Genomic DNA, 17962 nt, shown 5'->3' with positions numbered 1-17962 from the left:
TCAACTAAAAGAATAAGCTTTATAAGCAAAGGTGCTTATTGTGCACTTTAAAAAAATATTTTGCAATTTTTTTTCTTATTTTTTTGACCATGCGGCATGTGGGATCTTAGTTCCCCAACCAGGGTTCAAACCTGCGCCCCCTGCCTTGGAAGTGCAGCATCTTAACCACTGGACCACCAGGGAAGTCCCTCAAACCACTTTTCACATCACAGTGCCATGATGAAGATCTTCAATAACAAATCTTTGCCCATATTTCTGGTTATTTGCTTAGGCTGAATTCCTAGAAGTAGAATTACTGGATCAAAAGGCATGAACGTTTATAAAACTTGATACATATTGTCAAATTTCTTTCTTGAAAAGCTCGAAAAAGCATGACAGTGTGTTCTTTTAAGCAAGATAAGAATCATTTTAAAGAAGCTGGCTGTGGAAGTCCTGTTTCTGCTATTTTGTCACTCCTGAGACTGAGGGTAATTTCTCACATTACAAATATTTGTATGTAATGCCTGTCATGTTTTTAATACTGTGGGGTTTACTTTTAGGGAGATAAGACAAACTGCCATGGCACTATTGCTAAAGTGCAGTTTTGCTACTTAGTAGATGTTATTTCAGTGGTTGAGAAGGCAGTAAGACACCTGTATCATGGTCTTTGAACTTCATTGTAAATTTCTCCACTCCTCTGTCGAAAAGGGAGAACAGATTAACTAGAGAAGCAGTCTTTATATAAGTAGTCCCCCTCTCACCCCCGAATCAATCCGCAGAGACTACCACTGTAGGCATGCCTTGTAGTTGATAGTTCTTCCACTTACTTTTCACAATTGTTGTTTTCACTGGTGGTCTAAGTTGTACATCTGTTAAAAAATATGCACTGTCTTACAATTTGTAGAACATTTATATCAATAGCTGTGGAGGCCCATAATTTGTTTTCTTTCACAGACTATTCTTATGGTAAAAATTATTACAAGCCTTTCATGCCTACTATTACCTGTCCATTAGTGAGCACAGGGATGACAAAGTGAATCTCAAAAAATTTAATATTAGCAAAAGTTTGGAAAAGTGAATTCTGTGTCTTTTTTGTGGACGAATATTTGTTATTTTCACATTATTTACATAGATTCTTACACTCTGCTGGTAAGATTCCAATGATTGCAAATATATTAAATTTAGTTTCATTGTTTGAAAAGAGCCTGATACTTACGCATTTGCCACAACTCGATTTAAGAACTTCTGGTGAACATTCTTGATTTAGTTTTTTTGCTTTTTCCATGTGTCATCTTTTGAGATTGGTATTTCAGAATGAAACTTTTACTGCTAATGAAGCCCCTTGATGTATTCTCTATTTGCAAATAACCATTTTTTGTTGTAAGTGTGATCTATAATAGTAGTTGTGTAGGAGTCTCTTTCATGCTTTTGGAATTTGTTCTTTTGGAAGTCAGGAGTATACCATTCAGACAGATTGCTACAGGTAGTAGTTTCCAGACAAGTGGAGATAAGATTTATCATTATCTTAAGTTTTACACTTATTAGGTTCTTCCGTATCAATTAGACAGTTTCTCTCTCTAGTTAAAATGGCCTTGCTCTCCTTACTGATTTCAGCTTGATCATGATTGGTGAAATTAAGATGAAGACCGTCAGAACCGGCAATTGTGAGGTTTTTGTAGTTAAAAGTCACTAGTATCATAGGCTTTATTAACTGCTTCTAAAAATATTATTTATTCTTTTTACTTTATAAATTGTTTTCTTTTATGTTTAGGAAGTGCTGACATTTCCATGAGGTGTATATATTATGGTAGTATGGTAGCAAATCAGTTTTGATAACTTACAGTTTATCACTTGGGTCTGTTAACTATCCTAGCTGAATGCCATCAACACATTATATAATCTGGAACTTTAATGGTATTTAATTGCCAAAGGTAGTAGCAGTTTTTTTTTTTTAATAAATTTATTTACTTTTGGCTGCGTTGGGTCTTAATTGCTGCTCACAGGCTTTCTGTAGTTGCGGCGAGCAGGGGCTTCTCTTTGTTGTGGTGCCCGGGCTTCTTATTGCAGTGGCTTCTCTTGTTGCAGAGCACGGTCTCTAGGCACGCGGGCTTCAGTAGTTGTGGCACACGGGCTCAGCAGTTGTGGCTAGCAGGCTCTAGAGCACAGGCTCAGTAGTTGTGGCGCACGGGCTTAGTTGCTCCATGGCATGTGGGATCTTCCCAGACCAGGGCTTGAACCCGTGTACCCTGCATTGGCAGGCGGATTCTTAACCACTGCGTCACCAGGAAAGTCCAAGGTAGTAGCAGTTTTTAATGATAAATAATAATAAAAAAATGGAAATTCAGCCTAATCCTGGCTGCTGTGGTGACTTCATTTTCCTCCTGTATAAAAATAGTGTAGGGCTTCCCTGGTGGCACAGTGGTTAAGAGTCCGCCTGCCAGTGCGGGGGACGCGGGTTCGGGCCCTGATCCGGGAGGATCCCACATGCCGCGGGGCAGCTGAGCCTGTGCTCTAGAGCCCGCGAGCCGCAACTGCTGAAGCCGGTGCCCCTGGAGCCCGTGCTCTGCAACGGGAGAGGCCACCGCGATGGGAAGCCCACTCACCACGGCGAGGAGTGGCCTCCGCTCGCCACAACTGGAGAGAACCCACGCGCAGTGGCGAAGACCCAACGCAACCAAAAATAAAATAAATGAATAAATAAATAGAATTAGAAAAAAAAAACAGTGTAGTAATCAGTTTCCAGAACAACAGCTGTTTAAGCCAGGTGTCCTGGAGCCTTTGTGCTTGTCTTTGATGAGAACAGAAAGAAGCGCTAGTAAAGGGGATAGAGAGCTGAATTTGAATTCCACTTCTGATCTTTATCTGCTGTATGACTTTAGACAGATCATGCCTCTGAACCTTGGTCCTCATCTATAAAATGGAATAATGTCTATTTTGCAGTACAGTGCCTTGAAAACTCAGCAAATGCTGGTATTTAGTGTTGCTATTAACAATGAATAAATAAGATCACGTAGTAGGGTTTGCCTCCTCCTAAGCTTAAAGAGTAGTCTTTTGTTTTTGTTTTTTCCCAGTAATCAAGAAAAATGTTTATTTATTTATATTTTATTAGAGGAATGTGATAACTTTTTGCGTTTCTCACAAAATGGGGATAAGAGTACCTGCATTTTCAAATTGTTACGAATATTAAAGAGATCATACAGCATATAAATATTTTTATAGGACAGGACCTGGCACAAAGTAAGTCTCAGTAAATATTTGTTGTTGTTATTTATAATACAGATACAAGAAAGCAGAAGATGGTGTAGAACAGACTTATTAAATGTTTTTCCCTTAATGATTAAATTCAGATTAGGTTAATCCTCGTATTCCATTTCTTCTCATTGCTCAAGTTTCTCCTGCATTTGCTGGCTTTTTCTCTCTGGTATCTCCTTCCTGTAATGGTTCTTGGCACCACCTCTTCTGCTTGTATTGTTCTGGATCTATGTTAGTGAAATGGAGCCATCGTGATCTAGGCTTGCCTTTGCAAAAAATCCTCCAGGGGAACAAAGGTGTGGAGGAGAAAAGTGCTTGATAACTGAGATTCAGTGGTTGAGGAAATAAATATTTTAGTAAAGGCAGTTTTAGTCTCAAGGTATAGAAGTCTTTTCTACTTAGCAAAAATTCAGGGCATTAAATGAAGGAACACCAGGGATTCTCTCTGAACCCCAGAGCAGGAAATATATACGTGGGCCTCCTGGGCACTAGGAGGTTTTTCTGTTTCCATAGGGGTTCCATAGTCTCTTGTCTCTGATTTTTTTCAGCACATTCTTTCTCTTCTTTGTGTTGACCATCTACTGCTTATTCACCAGGTTATACTTGACCCAAAATGACAGCTACAACTGCCAAGTCTTTAGGGAATTTCACTTTATCTCTCCATTGCTATCTGGCCTGAATGCTAAGGAGAGGTATCTGATTAGGTCAGTTTATCATTTCTTTTCAGGTACTAGGGGTTTGGCCATTCAGGAGAATACTTTTGTTATAATTGTTTGTGGCCAGAGGTGGTGGGAATCACAATGTTGTCCTTTCTAGGCAGGTGTCTTGAAATATGTCTGTTAGAAAATATTCAACAGTGAAGGATTACTGGACTGAATGTCAATATTATGACATAGTATGAGTGTGTTTCATGTTTGGTAATTGCAATCATTGTTGCTTTTGTTGTGGTCATCCATGTACAATGCTTGGTGTCAGTCTATTTATCTCTTGTAAAAATAAAATACAGTGTGTGTGTGTGAAAAAAAAAACATTTAGCTAAAAAAAAAAAAAAAAAAAGAAAATATTCAAAAAAGTGTTGATTTGTTGAACTTTATTTTTCCAAGTGCACTACATAGCTCTGATTACTGTTTTAAAATATAGACTTCCAGAGTGATTTCATAAATACCAACTTTGTGGTACCTATTGTGTTTGAGTTTGGTTCTTGTATACAATCAACAGAGAACTGGCCAAACTAGCTCAAGTGAAGGGACATTCATTGTAAAGACACCCTGAGCAGTTAAGGGACAGCAATCCAAGGACAGGAATGCTAGTAAAGTAAGGCCAAGAACTGAGCCAGAATGCTCTCAAAAGTTGCTTCTTTTTTAGGTCTTTTATATTGGACTGCATGGACCACCATGGTAACCGCTTTGTTCTTTGAGATTTAATGTTCAGTAATATATATCTGCTTGAAAATCTGATAAATGTAATTTGTTACATATTTGGATCATTAACTTCTTAAATTTGGATTCCTTTATACCCAAGTCTGAGTTTCAGTGTTTTTTTTTTTTTCCTTGACTGCAATGTTGGCTGGCCAAAAGGGAGACAAAAATCTAAATAGAGAAGTAGGAGGAGAACCAGGAGACCATAGTGGTATGGAAATCAGGGAATGAAGGAATTTGAGAAGGTGACTTTATTTTTTTTTTTTTTATGAGAACGGAAAAAACATGAGCTTGAACTAGTGATGATTTTTATTTTTATATGTTGGAAGTTTCTGAATGGATTAGAATGGAAGTTTCTCTGAATTGAGGATTAGCTGGGAACTGAGAAGAGAGAAAAATGGTTGTACTTTGAAATGCTAAGTTTTAGAAAATAAATTAGATGTTTGTGTGATCTAGGTACTTCTAATATTGATTATGAAAACGCTGACCTATAGAGAGAGGCTCACCTCCCCGGAATGACCAAAACCTACCCTTTGCTAACTGAGGATAGGGAAAGAAGAGATGGATGTATGGGGACATTTCAGTATTAAAGAGAATAACCTGTGAGGTGGATATAGTTGAATAAATGCCTACTAGGTATTGGACATGTCTCATTTAATATATTTTTTAATGAATTTATTTATGGCTGCGTTGGGTCCTCGTTGCTGCACGCGGGCTTTCTCTAGTTGCGGTGAGTGGGGGCTACTCTTCGTTGTGGTGCGCGGGCTTCTCATTGCGGTGGCTTCTCTTGTTGCGGAGCATGGGCCTAGGCACATGGGCTTCAGTAGTTGTGGCTCACGGGCTCTAGAGCGCAGGCTCAGTAGTTGCGGTGCACCGGCTTAGTTGCTCCGTGGCATGTGGGATCTTCCTGGACCAGGGCTCGAGCCCGTGTCCCCTGCATTGGCAGGCGGATTCTTACTTACTGTGCCACCAGGGAAGTCCCTCATTTAATCTTCATAGCAAACGTATAAAGTAGCCAGTGTTATCTCAGTTTTACAGATGGAAATAGTGAAGTGTGTATCATTCATTGATTCTGATAAGTATGGGATGTTGGGTATGGTAAGTAGGACTTCTCAAGGAGTGCACTTTAGAATATAATTCTTAAAGACTTGTAAAGTGATGCTTTTGCTTAATTTTTCATTTTTCAAATGTGATGTATAGTTCTGGGTTTATCTGTTTTGATTTTATAACTTCCTATGTGGTAAAACACCAACTTAATTTGCAAAATTATGATTCTAGTTAGGACAAGATTCATGTTAGAAGAAGAAGACAGGTGTTGAGGCTTACAAAAGAAAGTTCTGGTATCTGGGAAATGGAAAGGAAACTCAGAAGCTAGGTCATTTGTACAGATGATATTCTTGGGTGGGATGAAGTGAGGAAATATGAGGTAGGTCAGACACTAACGTGGTTTTCTCACTTTGCCTCTTTAGTAAAGGGAGTAAAAGATGCTTTTATGGGTGGGGGCCTCAGTAGAGAAAGTCCTGGATGGGTGTGAGATGGGCAACTGGCAAGTAGCCCACAGAGAAAAATAGGAAATAGTTTTGTGAAACCAGAGGTGATAAGATTATTTAGTGGAAGGAAGGAAGTATTACAGACATTTAGCAAAAGTGAAGATGGAATTAGTAAGTCATACTAGAAATTAACATTAACCCTTCACTCAAATTGAATGCTAGAGAAAGGGGGAGAGGTGTAGAGTACAAGAACTTGAAAAGATAGTTCTGTCCTGATGGGAGCATTTTCTTTGATTATAATTTACCAGCCAGCTTTTCTCCTTTATGATAGAAGAGGTTTCTTTGTTAGCTGCCCAAGAAGTTTCTTACAGTTGTCTGTTTTCATCATTTGATTTTTCTTGATTCCTGAGCGTCTTCTTTTGATCATTAGTTTTGTTTCCTAGGAAGAATTTTGTTGAGAGTCTGCCTGGTGTTGATGACCATACCAGGTATAGCTCCCATTATAAACAATAAGTTCCTGACTAGTTAAAAACACTTTTGTGAGAGTGACTTGGTTTATCTTGTCTACTCAACTGTGGGTAAATGGTTTAAAATGGAGTTTCTGTACTAGCAAAAGCTCCATTCTCGTCTACAGGAGGTAGGAGGAGTAGTGGTTCACCTTGTATGTGAGGCAGAGAGAGAGACCCTGGAAGAGGGAGAGCTGGAGGAGGTGAACAGAGAGCTAAAGAGAGGGAGAGGAGACCTGAGAGCGTGAGCGAGCCAGCAGATAAAACATGGTAGGAGAGAGAATGATGGGTGGGTGGGAAGGCAGTATAGAAGGGATGGAAATTGCTGTGAGGGAAGGACGGGCAAATTTTGAAGGTAGGGGGAGGAGACAGTGGAAAGCAAAGGCGAGAAGACCAAGAGAGCAGACTCATCAAAGCCCACGGCAAAAGCTGTGAAGGCAGTTCTTCTATCTGGGGGTGGAAACTTCCTGTGGCTGCCCTGGAGGCAGCTTGATAGCATAGAAAGGACATTGCACTTTGAATTGGAACATCTGGATTTAGATCCTGGAAATGCCATCTAAACACTCTTCCCTACTCGGCAGTGGTTGGGGAAGGCATTTCTGTGAGGCTCAGTTCTAATCTCTTAAATGGGAATAATTACTGTGAGATTGTTGTAATGATTACATAAATAGGCATATTGCATGTTCTCTGCCTTCCCTTACCATTTCTACTTTATTTTTTTCATTTTTGTAGCCACTCCTGCTTTTTTCTTGGGAAATATAAATAAAATTCCAACATTCTTGGTTAAAACTATTTGTAGGTTTTTGGATTTTCAAGAAACGCCTAGCATCTAGTTAAATGCATGTTTAGATTCCACAGAAAAAGCTAGATGTAGAACTTTATGTCTTTAATTTACATGCTTTGTAAACGTTAACTCTGGCCTGAAGGTTCAAAATGATTTTATCTGACGTTTGTAGAATTTAGCTAAGATGCTGTCCTCATCTCCCCTCCCCCCTCCTTATTTTTAGCACCTGTAGTTTAGGAGCTTATTCAGTGTGCTTACTGAAATAATGTAAACGCCTTGTACTGTGAGCCTAGCTTCTGTTTCAAGGCCCTTTGAAACTGTTTTACCACAATAACAAGCCGTATCTCTATGTCTCTTTGTTCTCATATGGCTTAAATTTAGTGTCATTTTGAATTTTATAAATTTACATTTTTGTCAAGCATCCCAAAACTGTTACATCTTAGTGACACAGTGTATCATTTGTAGCATAGTGTCAGCTCTGGGTTTTGAAAATGTGTAATTTAAAACAATGCGACCGGGTCTTCCCTGGTGGTGCAGTGATTATGAATCCGCACAGATTCGAACCCTGGTCCAGGAAGATCCCACATGCCGCGGAGCAACTAAGCCTGAGCGCCACAGCTACTGAGCCTGTGCTCTAGAGCCCGCGCGCCACAACTACTGAGCCTGTGCGCCTAGAGCCCGTGGTCTGCAAAAAGAGAAGCTACTGCAATGAGAAGCCCTCGCTGCAAGGAAGAGTAGCCTCCACTCGCCATAACTAGGGAAAGCCCATGCACAGCAAAGAAGACCCAACACAGCCAAAAAAATAAAATAAAAAAAAAAATAAAATAAAACAATGTTTTTATGTGGTGACAGTTCAGTCAAATTAAGATTATTGGGGTGGTATTCAGTCAGCATGTTAATAAAATCCTTAAATCGGTTCCCCCAACTGTATTCAGGTTTGTGCTCCATACTCTACCCTCTCCCTGCCTGTCTGTTGTTTGACTCTCTTTGCATTTACCCACTACTAGAAATTGTTCACATACATTTGGAGGTAGTGATGATTGGATGAGGGGGTTTGAGAAAGTCCTGCTTCAGGCAATCAGCAGTGTTCCTCAGGTAGGCAGAATAGCTTTCCTCTTTATATTACTCAGCCATAAAAAGAAACGAAATTGAGTTATTTGTAGTGAGGTGGATGGACCTAGAGTCTGTCATACAGAGTGAAGTAAGTCAGAAAGAGAAAAGCAAATACCGTATGCTAACACATATATATGGAATCTAAAAAAAAAAAAATGGTTCTGAAGAAGCTAGGGGCAGGACAGGAATAAAGACGCAGACGTAGAGAATGGACTTGAGGACACGGGGAGGGGGAAGGGTAAGCTGGGACGAAGTGAGAGAGTAGCATGGACATATATACACTACCAAATGTAAAATAGATAGCTAGTGGGAAACAGCCGCATACCACAGGGAGATCAGCTCGGTGCTTTGTGACCACCTAGAGGGGTGGGATAAGGAGTGTGGGAGGGAGATGCAAGAGGGAGGAGATATGGGGATATATATGTATATGTATAACTGATTCACTTTGTTATAAAGCAGAAACTAACACACCATTGTAAGGCCATTATACTCTAATAAAGGTGTTAAAAAAAAAAAAGAATAGCCTTCCTCTTTAATAAACAAGGGACATTACTCTAGCCTCAGGCAGCAAAGGTGGCTTGTTGCTCATAACTGAGAGGACTAGTAGACTATTGGACAGTAAAGGGTTTTTGAATTATGACTGTTTTGCATAATCTATTCCACACTTCATTCTTGCTCTTAAATATTACCTTGTAGTAATGATCTTGGAGATGAGTTAATTGAAGTCTAGAAAGATTGTTATGATGTGGGTAGTACATTTAATGATAAGTAAAGTTTGAAGAGATCCTTGTGATATGTGCTATTTTTTATTTCTCCTGGTTTTCAGATTCTAGGAGCCCCCAGAGATATTCCAATATGGAGAAATGTTGAGGGCACTCCGTTATATAGTTTGTAGCGCCTTTCCCTGAGGTTTATCAAAGAAATACTGGCTTGGATCAAATGAGTCCCCTAATTTGTACTTAACTGTTTTCACAAGGACTGTGGTCTTTGAGTCAGTTTTCATAAGGACTGTGGTCTTTGAGTCAGTAGCAAGGTTTAGGTCACATAGTCATCTACATACATCATTGCTCTTCAACATGTTGATCTTTACTTATTAAGTCAAAATGTATGAAATACAGCTACCGTAATTCTCTCTCTCTTTTTTAAAGACTCTGCTTCCTTATTTATTTATTTATCTATCTATTTATTTATTTATTTGGCTGCTTTGGGTCTTAGTTGCGGCATGCAGGCTCAGTAGTGGCAGCACGTGGGCTCTCTAGTTGTGGCACGCGGGCTCTAGAGCGCGCAGGCTTAGTTGCCCCATGGCATGTGGGATCTTAGTTCCCCAACCAGAGATCGAACCCGCATCCCTGTATTGGAGGGTGGATTCTTAACCTCTGGATCACCAGGGAAGTCCCTACCGTAATTCTTGTGTGATGGAATTTGCTTTTTCTTTTTCTGGATTATGTGTTTTTCATGTTTGAAAACAAAAGGGAATGGGAGGGGAGAAAGCAGGGGTCATTGCTGAAAGCTGATGGTTAAAGGTAAGTGAATGTTTAATCTCAGTCACTTGATTATTGTTATTGTCTTGTCAATATCTGAAAGTAAACATAGAAAAGCTTTTCAGTTGTGTTTAATGTGTATGTAAAATTCAAGATGCTAACTTGGAACTTTTCCCTCCTCTATTCTAAACAATAGGTACGTTCTATGGATGAACTGAATCACGATTTTCAAGCACTTGCTCTGGAGGGAAGAGCGATGGGAGAGGTAAGTGAATTGGTGTGTCAGAAAAGTGGGCCTGTTTTTAAGGGAAGGTTGGAGCTGTCTTTCATCAAATGTGTCCGAATCTAGTCTCCAGAAGTATGTGCTTGCTTTTCCTTGTTGCCATCCTCATGATAGGAGTGGGATATTGCAGAATTTTGCCAAAACAATCTCATTATAAGAAGAATGTTAACTTTAGCCTAATGTCTTAAAAATAAAATCAAAATGTGAGCACAAATTAATATTATCTTAACCAGTCAGTTGTAAATTGAGGTGTTAAAATTTTACAAAATAGTTTTATATGCATAAAATGTCCTTACCTTTGGCTCATTTTTCAGTTGTTAGGTTCTTTTGCAGTGGAAGGAAGTTTTAGATTGGCTGCTAGTCAGAATATGTTGATAACCTATTTTTAGAGCAGTGTTATTTTTGAGGAAGTTGTTTAGAGCTCCATTGTGAAGAGGGAATTGTTAGATTTCTGGTGAAATAATTCCAGAAGGTTGAGGCCTGAGCCAGTCATCCCTTACATAGATAGAATTTAGAAACAAGCATTTTGGTTTGTTTGTAATGTTTAAAATGTGCAAAAACAAAATTTACCATCCATTATATTGATAGTGAAGATTGCCATAATTCTAAAAGAAAGAGGAATATAAATCAAGTATAGCAGATTTCTGGTGCTTCTAGATGTTGACAGTAAGAGTGTATTGGTGATAGGTAGAACATACAGGTTGAATTGATTGCTAAAGATGTCACAGGTTCACAAACTGGGGGCATTTGCTTGTGTTTTTTTTGTTCTGGAGAGTAGCCTTAGGTTTTTTCTTCTGTTTTATATTTTGTATATCTAATATTTAAAAGCCCCCATATCTATTTTAATGTTTTAAAGCAGGGAGAATAGCTATATTCTGGATTCTCTTTTATACTATTCATTAAATACATTTGTTCTTTGATTTAGCCAATATTCTTTGATCCAGGCACTGTGCTAGGTTCCGAGGACTCAAAATTAAGATAATTTCCTGATTTATAACAAATATTCATTGACTACCATTGTGGCTGGGCATTAGTTAAAGTCTTTGTGTTTTGATCCTAAGATTCTTGCTTCCTTGGTTATAAGATTTTGTTTCCAACTTTTCTGAATCATCTTGTGGTCAGAGTTGAGTGTCCTATCATCTTGGGTTCATGGGGTTTTGGCCTGTTTTTGTGTTTCCTCTAGAGCTTGAAGAGCAGATTGGTAGGTGTTCTTATGTTTCCTGTACCTGCCTAATATTAATGAAACAGTGCACATCAATAAACCCTATCTGGTTATTGAGTAAACGATTTTCTCACTAAATTTCTGGAGCACAGTTTGAACAGAAAGTTAACAGATGTGTCGTATTAATTATAGATGGGGAAACCACATTTATCTGCTTCCGCACTCCTGTGTTCTAACCTGGTCCACTCTACCAAAAATCTAAGCCCAGTCTTTTAAAATTAGTTACACAGAATAAAAATAATGCCCTGTTACTGTTTTATAAGCAACACTTCATAATCTTTAAAGACTTAACTCTAATTGAAGAAGAGTGAACAGAAAGTGAATTTTATTTAAATTAACAACAAAAATATTTAAAAAATCATTTTCTTCTTCCAAAAATATCCCTTCCCCACAAGGTCTCCAGACCGCACCTCCTTATTTTTGTTAGAGATGTCGTTTTTTGATGTTTGTATATAATTCGTCAGACCTAGGTGTTGGCATATGTAAATAACTAAACAAAGTACATTACAACAGTAATGCAGTGTCACTCTTCTTTCCTTATTATTCACAAAGTAATAATAATAGCTACCATTTGTTGACCATCTATTAGGCAGATGCTAAGAGGTTTGCATGCATTATCTCATCAATAACTCTCTCAGGATGGTTCTGTTATCCAGATAAAGAAAAATTTTGCTCAGGGTCACACATCTAGAAAGTGATGGAGTTGGGACTCTGACCTGACTACCTCTCCAAAGCACGTGCCCTTAGAGTAAATGAAACCAATACTTATAAAATAATTGATGGTAAAAATCTCATTTTAGTAAGCTTTATAACAGTTGATATTTGGCGAAGGATTTTAAAAAATGCTTAATACACTTCCCTTCCAAAATACAGACACTTAACTGAGGTTATTTTTGGAAAGCATAACCCAGTGTCCAGGCACAAAGGGGAAAACTAAGTTAAGTATGGAGTGAGGTTTTTGTACTCAAGGAACTCTTTCTTTAGCTAGTTGAGGAAGGAGTGAATACACATGACAACAGAAAGAGTTCACTGTGTTTCTTTGTATGGTTCCTATTTTGAGAAGGGAGTGATCTGTATTGGCAGGAATAGTTTGTGATTACTTGGATGGAGGCATAGGACTTGGGAAACGTCCTCTAGTTTAGTTAGGATTCACATAGGTATAGGTTGGGAGAATGTTTTTTGCAGAGATACAAGGGAGACGGGCACAAAAGAGAGATGAAGAAAGCAAGCTTTTATAATAAAGTAAAAAAGCATAGTTTCTAATTAGTTTAACGTCGTTAAATTTCCTTCCCTTTAAACAATAAAGCATCTCTGGGAGGGGATGTGTGTAAATGTAGTGTTTACCCATATAAACACTAAAATTTCAAGTAAATTGCATGGATTTATAAAGCTGGGCACAGTATATTTTTGCTGCAGTTATCTTATTTGTATTTGTGTGTGTCTGTGTGCTTGTGTGAGAGTCCTCATTAGGGCAGATGATACCTATGTTCAAGAATGTGTGAATCTTTAGAATTCAAAGAGAATTGCCTCGATTCAAAGTAATTGATTTCTAGTAAAGTTAGTGCTGCCTGGCTCTTGCAACTTTTTTTTTTCTCATCAAAGCCAGTGCTAGACTCCTGGAGTCACTTTGCTAGATAGTGTTTCTTAGAAATCTTGCTCAGAGGTGACTACTTAATAAAACTTTGCCTTCAAACCTTGCTGGTTGTCTGAAGTACACCTAGCTGTTCTTAGCTGAAGGACACACTACAAGTGCTTTACTTACCTCCTATTCTAAAAAGTCAACATAAGAAGGAAGATAGGAAAATGTCTTAGGCTTAGGGCTACAAATTATTTTCAAATGTTTCATCCACTCTCCTTGCTAGCAGCCCCTTTCATTCAACTTTAAGTCCAGTCCTGAAAAGTTTAAAGGCACAGATTATTTCTGTTGAGTATTCAAGAGTGTATCTTTGTAGTACTGAGGAAGGCTCATTGACCTGATGTTTCTGGGTTCTGTTTCTGCCTTGGTTGGTTTATGGTCTTGCATGACTTATTTATTTTACGTCCTGAAAAGGATGCATTTGCAAAGAGGATAGTGGTTCTAGTTTGAAAGTACTTTGAGAGTCTTTGACAGAAAAGCCACCTTATTCTGAATAATTGGTTTTCTCACTTTTAAAAACCAAGGAACTTTTTTTAAGAGTCCTTAATGTTTTACATGTAGTAAACCTGACAGCGTTCAGGGACATTAAAATAATAGTGATTATTTCTGGAATAAATGGAATGTATTTAGGTATGTGGCCCTTCATCTTTGTTTTAGAAAACTGAAGCATAGAAAAGCTTACCCTTGGTAATAAACACGTTTGTAAACCTGAGGAATGAAATCTGGAAAGTGCATCTGTATGTGGAATGATAATGAATCCTACCACATTCCTGGAAGTAGAGTAAGGTGAGATGTATTTAAAACATAGCTGCAGGTTCTCATTAGACATTACATAGGAATTCTGCCTGTAAGTGTGAGAGCAGAATGGCTTGTAGAGGAAGGAATTTGACAATGATTTGGAGAGCTCTTAACCCAAAGAAAGGTATAACTTGGTGGGATGAAGAGCTCACTGGATGAGAACCCTAATGCCACCGCTTTTGGCCTTGCCTCAGGCATTCATCTTCTTTGGACTTTGCTTTTTTTCATCCATAAGACACACATGTTGGACTAGATAGTTTTCCAGGACCCTTTTAAGTCTAAGATTCTTGGAGTTTGCCCTTATTTCTAGCTTTAAAAAGATAGAAAATAAGACTAGTTCTCCTTTTTCTAGGATATGCCAGAGGGTACCTAAAAGATGGGTTTTTTTAGAGTGTGATGTAGAGGTTCTGTAAGTTTTCATTGGGTTCTCTAAGTGACTCATTCACTGTGCAGCCACATAAGACATTGAAGTGTCTGTCCATCAGGGCTCATAGGGTGGTAATTGTGAAATCGGGACAAGTAGGAGCCTAATGTGGATACCAAGTCCACATCTTTCCACCATGGCATGATGGCTCACAGAATTGGAGGCTTTTGGGTAGCTAAAACTACTTTTATGATCCACAGCCCTAGAGGGGCTAACCTCACACTGTAAATTCCTTGCAGTTACGGTCCCATAAGAGTAACTCAGTTGACTCTAAACTGGGTTGAATTTTGGAAAGGAGATGTGTTGTCTGCTAGCAAGATCATGCAGCCTTTCTTGCAGAAAGGATGAAAAATAAATAGAGCCTGTGGTGCATTATAAAAATATCTGACCAAGCAGTGTAACACATCCTTTTCCCCCCAGAATGCAGCTTTTGAGTATGCATAGGAATGGTAAAAGCTGCCTAGTTCCATTAACTTTGTATTAATACCATTTGGTTGTTGGGCATTTTTGACATTTTGTTATTAAAATGAAATGGTTCCTTTAGAGAAGACATAGCTAGCCAGGCCAAGTGATCTGGAGGAAGTTAATAACTTTCCTTTATTAGGTTAATGACCATGTTAGAGGTGAAGTGACCTTTTTATGAGTCTTGTTTTGTAAGTTCCTGGGATCAAAACTATTATGTTTTGGGATTAGGATTGGGCATTTTGAAGAAGATGATAAGAAGGTATCTTCTAACCCTGTGAACATGGGTGCATCTGACATTTAGAACCTGGTGCCCAGTTCTGTCCTGTCACTTTGAGACCTGTGTGGAACCCCACACATTCCAATATCTGCCTTCTGTCCTGCACTGGGAAGAATGGGTGGACTTAATGACTGTATATGTTAAGCCATCTTGGAATGTTTGAATGCAGTAAAACATGCTTGAATGTTTGAATGCAGTAAAACATGCTTCTGTGCATCAGGAAATAGCTGATCCACATGCTTTATCTGTCTTCATTAAATTTCTTCCCTTTTATCCTCCTTTGTCTAAAATGTTTTAATTCTTTTTATCCACATCAGTATGCTTTATTTGAAAGTAAGCTAATTAACTACAGTAATACATTAACACTTTTCAAAACACTTTGGCATTGATTTCATTACCTATGTGAATCTCCCAACAGATTTTTGAGAGACACGACTATTTTTACATGAGGGAAGTGAGTTCTAAGGCCAAGTGACTCCAGCTAAGATCATAACTGTCAAGATGTGGATTGACATCAAGTTCTATTTCATTAGGCTCAGAAATAATAATAGCTGCAGTCTATTGAACATATATGATTTTCCAGGTACTGTACTAATCACATATACATTATTGTCTTCACAGTGGTCCTACAGTATTAGGATGTCCTTTATATACTGGGCAAACAGGGATTATAGAGGTTAACATGATCATGAGCCAGCTGTTTAAACCCAGCTCTCTATCACTCCAGATCCTGAGCTTTTCTACTGTTCATTTCTGCATGTCCAGAGCCTACCCAGTATGCAGTCCAGCTTCAGTTATCAGCTCTTCTATGAAAGCTTTCTTGCTCTCACCAACCAGAAGCTACAGAGGGGAATTCAGTAGCACATTATTGATTTATATCATTCTTATGGCCCTAATTTATTTTATATATAGTGATTTGTGTAAATGTTTTCTATTTCCTTGCACATAAGTTTGCTGAGGGCAGGGGCTTCAGCTAATATGTACTTTGTAAACAGTGGCTGCCTAATATATTGTGTTGAATAAATTGTGTACCAGTAAATATTTTTTTCTAAGTATGGATTCCTCTTTATTTTCTCTTTTACATCAGAAGTTCCCCCCAAGGGACCTCAGTTCAATTCAATAAATATTGCCTGTATTCTCTATTCATATTACTTTTCCACCCTCAGGGATGTGAGGGTGTGAAGGGGACGATGGGGAGCGGACAAAACTGAAAAGCATTTATTCAGTCCTCTCTGCAAATCTTTACATTTTTGAACTATTCAATAATTATTTTACGAAGAGTACATAGGATGAATAGCATGTCAGCAATGCTGTTATCCAAATAGAATCTTATATAAGGGCATTTATTATAAAGGATCTTTTATTTAATGTAGTTGTAATCATAGGACACTTTCTCTGGGCCATCTGCTGGGGCATGGAAATATCCTCATATATATACAACTAGCCATAATGGTGTTTAGAAAATTGGAATTGCTGTTGTTATATTTCTTGTTCAAGCTTGTATTAAACTATGTTGTGTGTAATTCTTTCTTGTTTACTTTTGTTTTGCTGATGAGGAACCAGAACACCAAAATTAATTCATTGTCTCTTAATTAATTAATGAATTCTGTGGTCCTCATTATAGCAAAATGTGTAGAAGAAATAGTTTATTTTCTGTGTTGGTCTTCCCTGTATACATGCACATCTGTGATATACATGCACATCTGTGAAATTTTCCACTCCTGGAACACACGAAAGAGGGAACCTGTCCATATCTGGCATACTAAGACACTTCTCTTGTCAATTTAATAATTAAAAATACCCTGAGGCTGACTGGATATGTGGGTGGGTTTGAGTGTTTGGTCCCATCTTGAGGCAAAGGACTCTTTATCCTCTCTTTTTTTTTATAAATTTATTTATTTATTTTTGGCTGTGTTGGGTCTTCGTTTCTGTGCGAGGGCTTTCTCCAGCTGTGGCAAGCGGGGGCCACTCTTCATCGTGGTGTGCGGGCCTCTCCCGCTGCGAAGCACAGGCTCCAGATGCGCAGGCTCAGCAGTTGTGGCTCATGGGCCCAGCCGCTGCGCGGCATGTGGGATCTTCCCGGACCGGGGCACGAACCCGTGTCCCCTGCATTGGCAGGCGGACTCCTAACCACTGCGCCACCAGGGAAGCCCTATCCTCTCTTAAATGAGCTGTTTGCTTACTGCTTTGGGAATATGAGGGGGGTAGGTCATGAAGCAATCTAGATGTTTTCATGGTTTTATTCATGAACTTTACACATTTCCTAAGTGATCTGGAGGCTTATCTTTTACACACTGGGCTCTCAGGTACTATTGCAAGGAATCATTTATATAATTATTTAAAGTCTAGACCTAGTATAACTTTAATATGGTTATGTTATAGATCAAACCATGTAATTTATACTTAGATAAAAACAAATGACATTATTTATAGGGAACTTAAAGGTGGCCGGGATAACATTGTCTTCTGTTTCCTTACGTGCCTTTTCTATATTGTGCAGAAAAGCCTGGTTCACCTGGGGAATATCTTCATTTTCTGAACATAGTTTACTGTTCGTGAAGTTTTATGAAGATATCAGAGAAAAGAAACTTCTTTTGGCTCTGTTCCAATAACTTGAAGCGGAAAGGTATAAGGAAAACTTTACCTTCAGTGGCTTCAGGAAGGGATGTGCAGTGGAGAAGGGATTAGTGTGGAGCTTGCCCCAGGTTAATTTACCACAAAATATTCATGGAGCTTGAGGTGCTAACAGTATCTCTGAATTTTTTATTTTTGAAGGGCATGCTTTCTGAAAGAACAACCAATGTCTTCTGTGTGTTTAGTTTCAAGGATGAAGT

The 17962-nt window shown here is 38.6% G+C and overlaps 1 protein-coding gene across 17 annotated transcripts in view; it reads left to right on the top strand.

Annotated features, from left to right (window-relative positions):
• PUM1 (pumilio RNA binding family member 1) overlaps window positions 1–17962 on the top strand; it is a 128983-nt gene that overhangs the window by 26361 nt on the left and 84660 nt on the right. For all 17 annotated transcript variants that reach the window (XM_059917595.1, XM_059917613.1, XM_059917624.1 and 14 more), the window contains one exon: window positions 10220–10288. In XM_059917595.1, coding sequence (XP_059773578.1) covers window positions 10220–10288 — 69 coding nt within the window. The remainder of the gene's footprint in view (window positions 1–10219; window positions 10289–17962) is intronic.

The sequence above is a fragment of the Balaenoptera ricei genome, chromosome 1 (assembly GCF_028023285.1).
Source record: "Balaenoptera ricei isolate mBalRic1 chromosome 1, mBalRic1.hap2, whole genome shotgun sequence".
NCBI lineage: Eukaryota > Metazoa > Chordata > Mammalia > Artiodactyla > Balaenopteridae > Balaenoptera > Balaenoptera ricei.
This window is presented reverse-complemented; position numbering and strand designations above follow the sequence as displayed.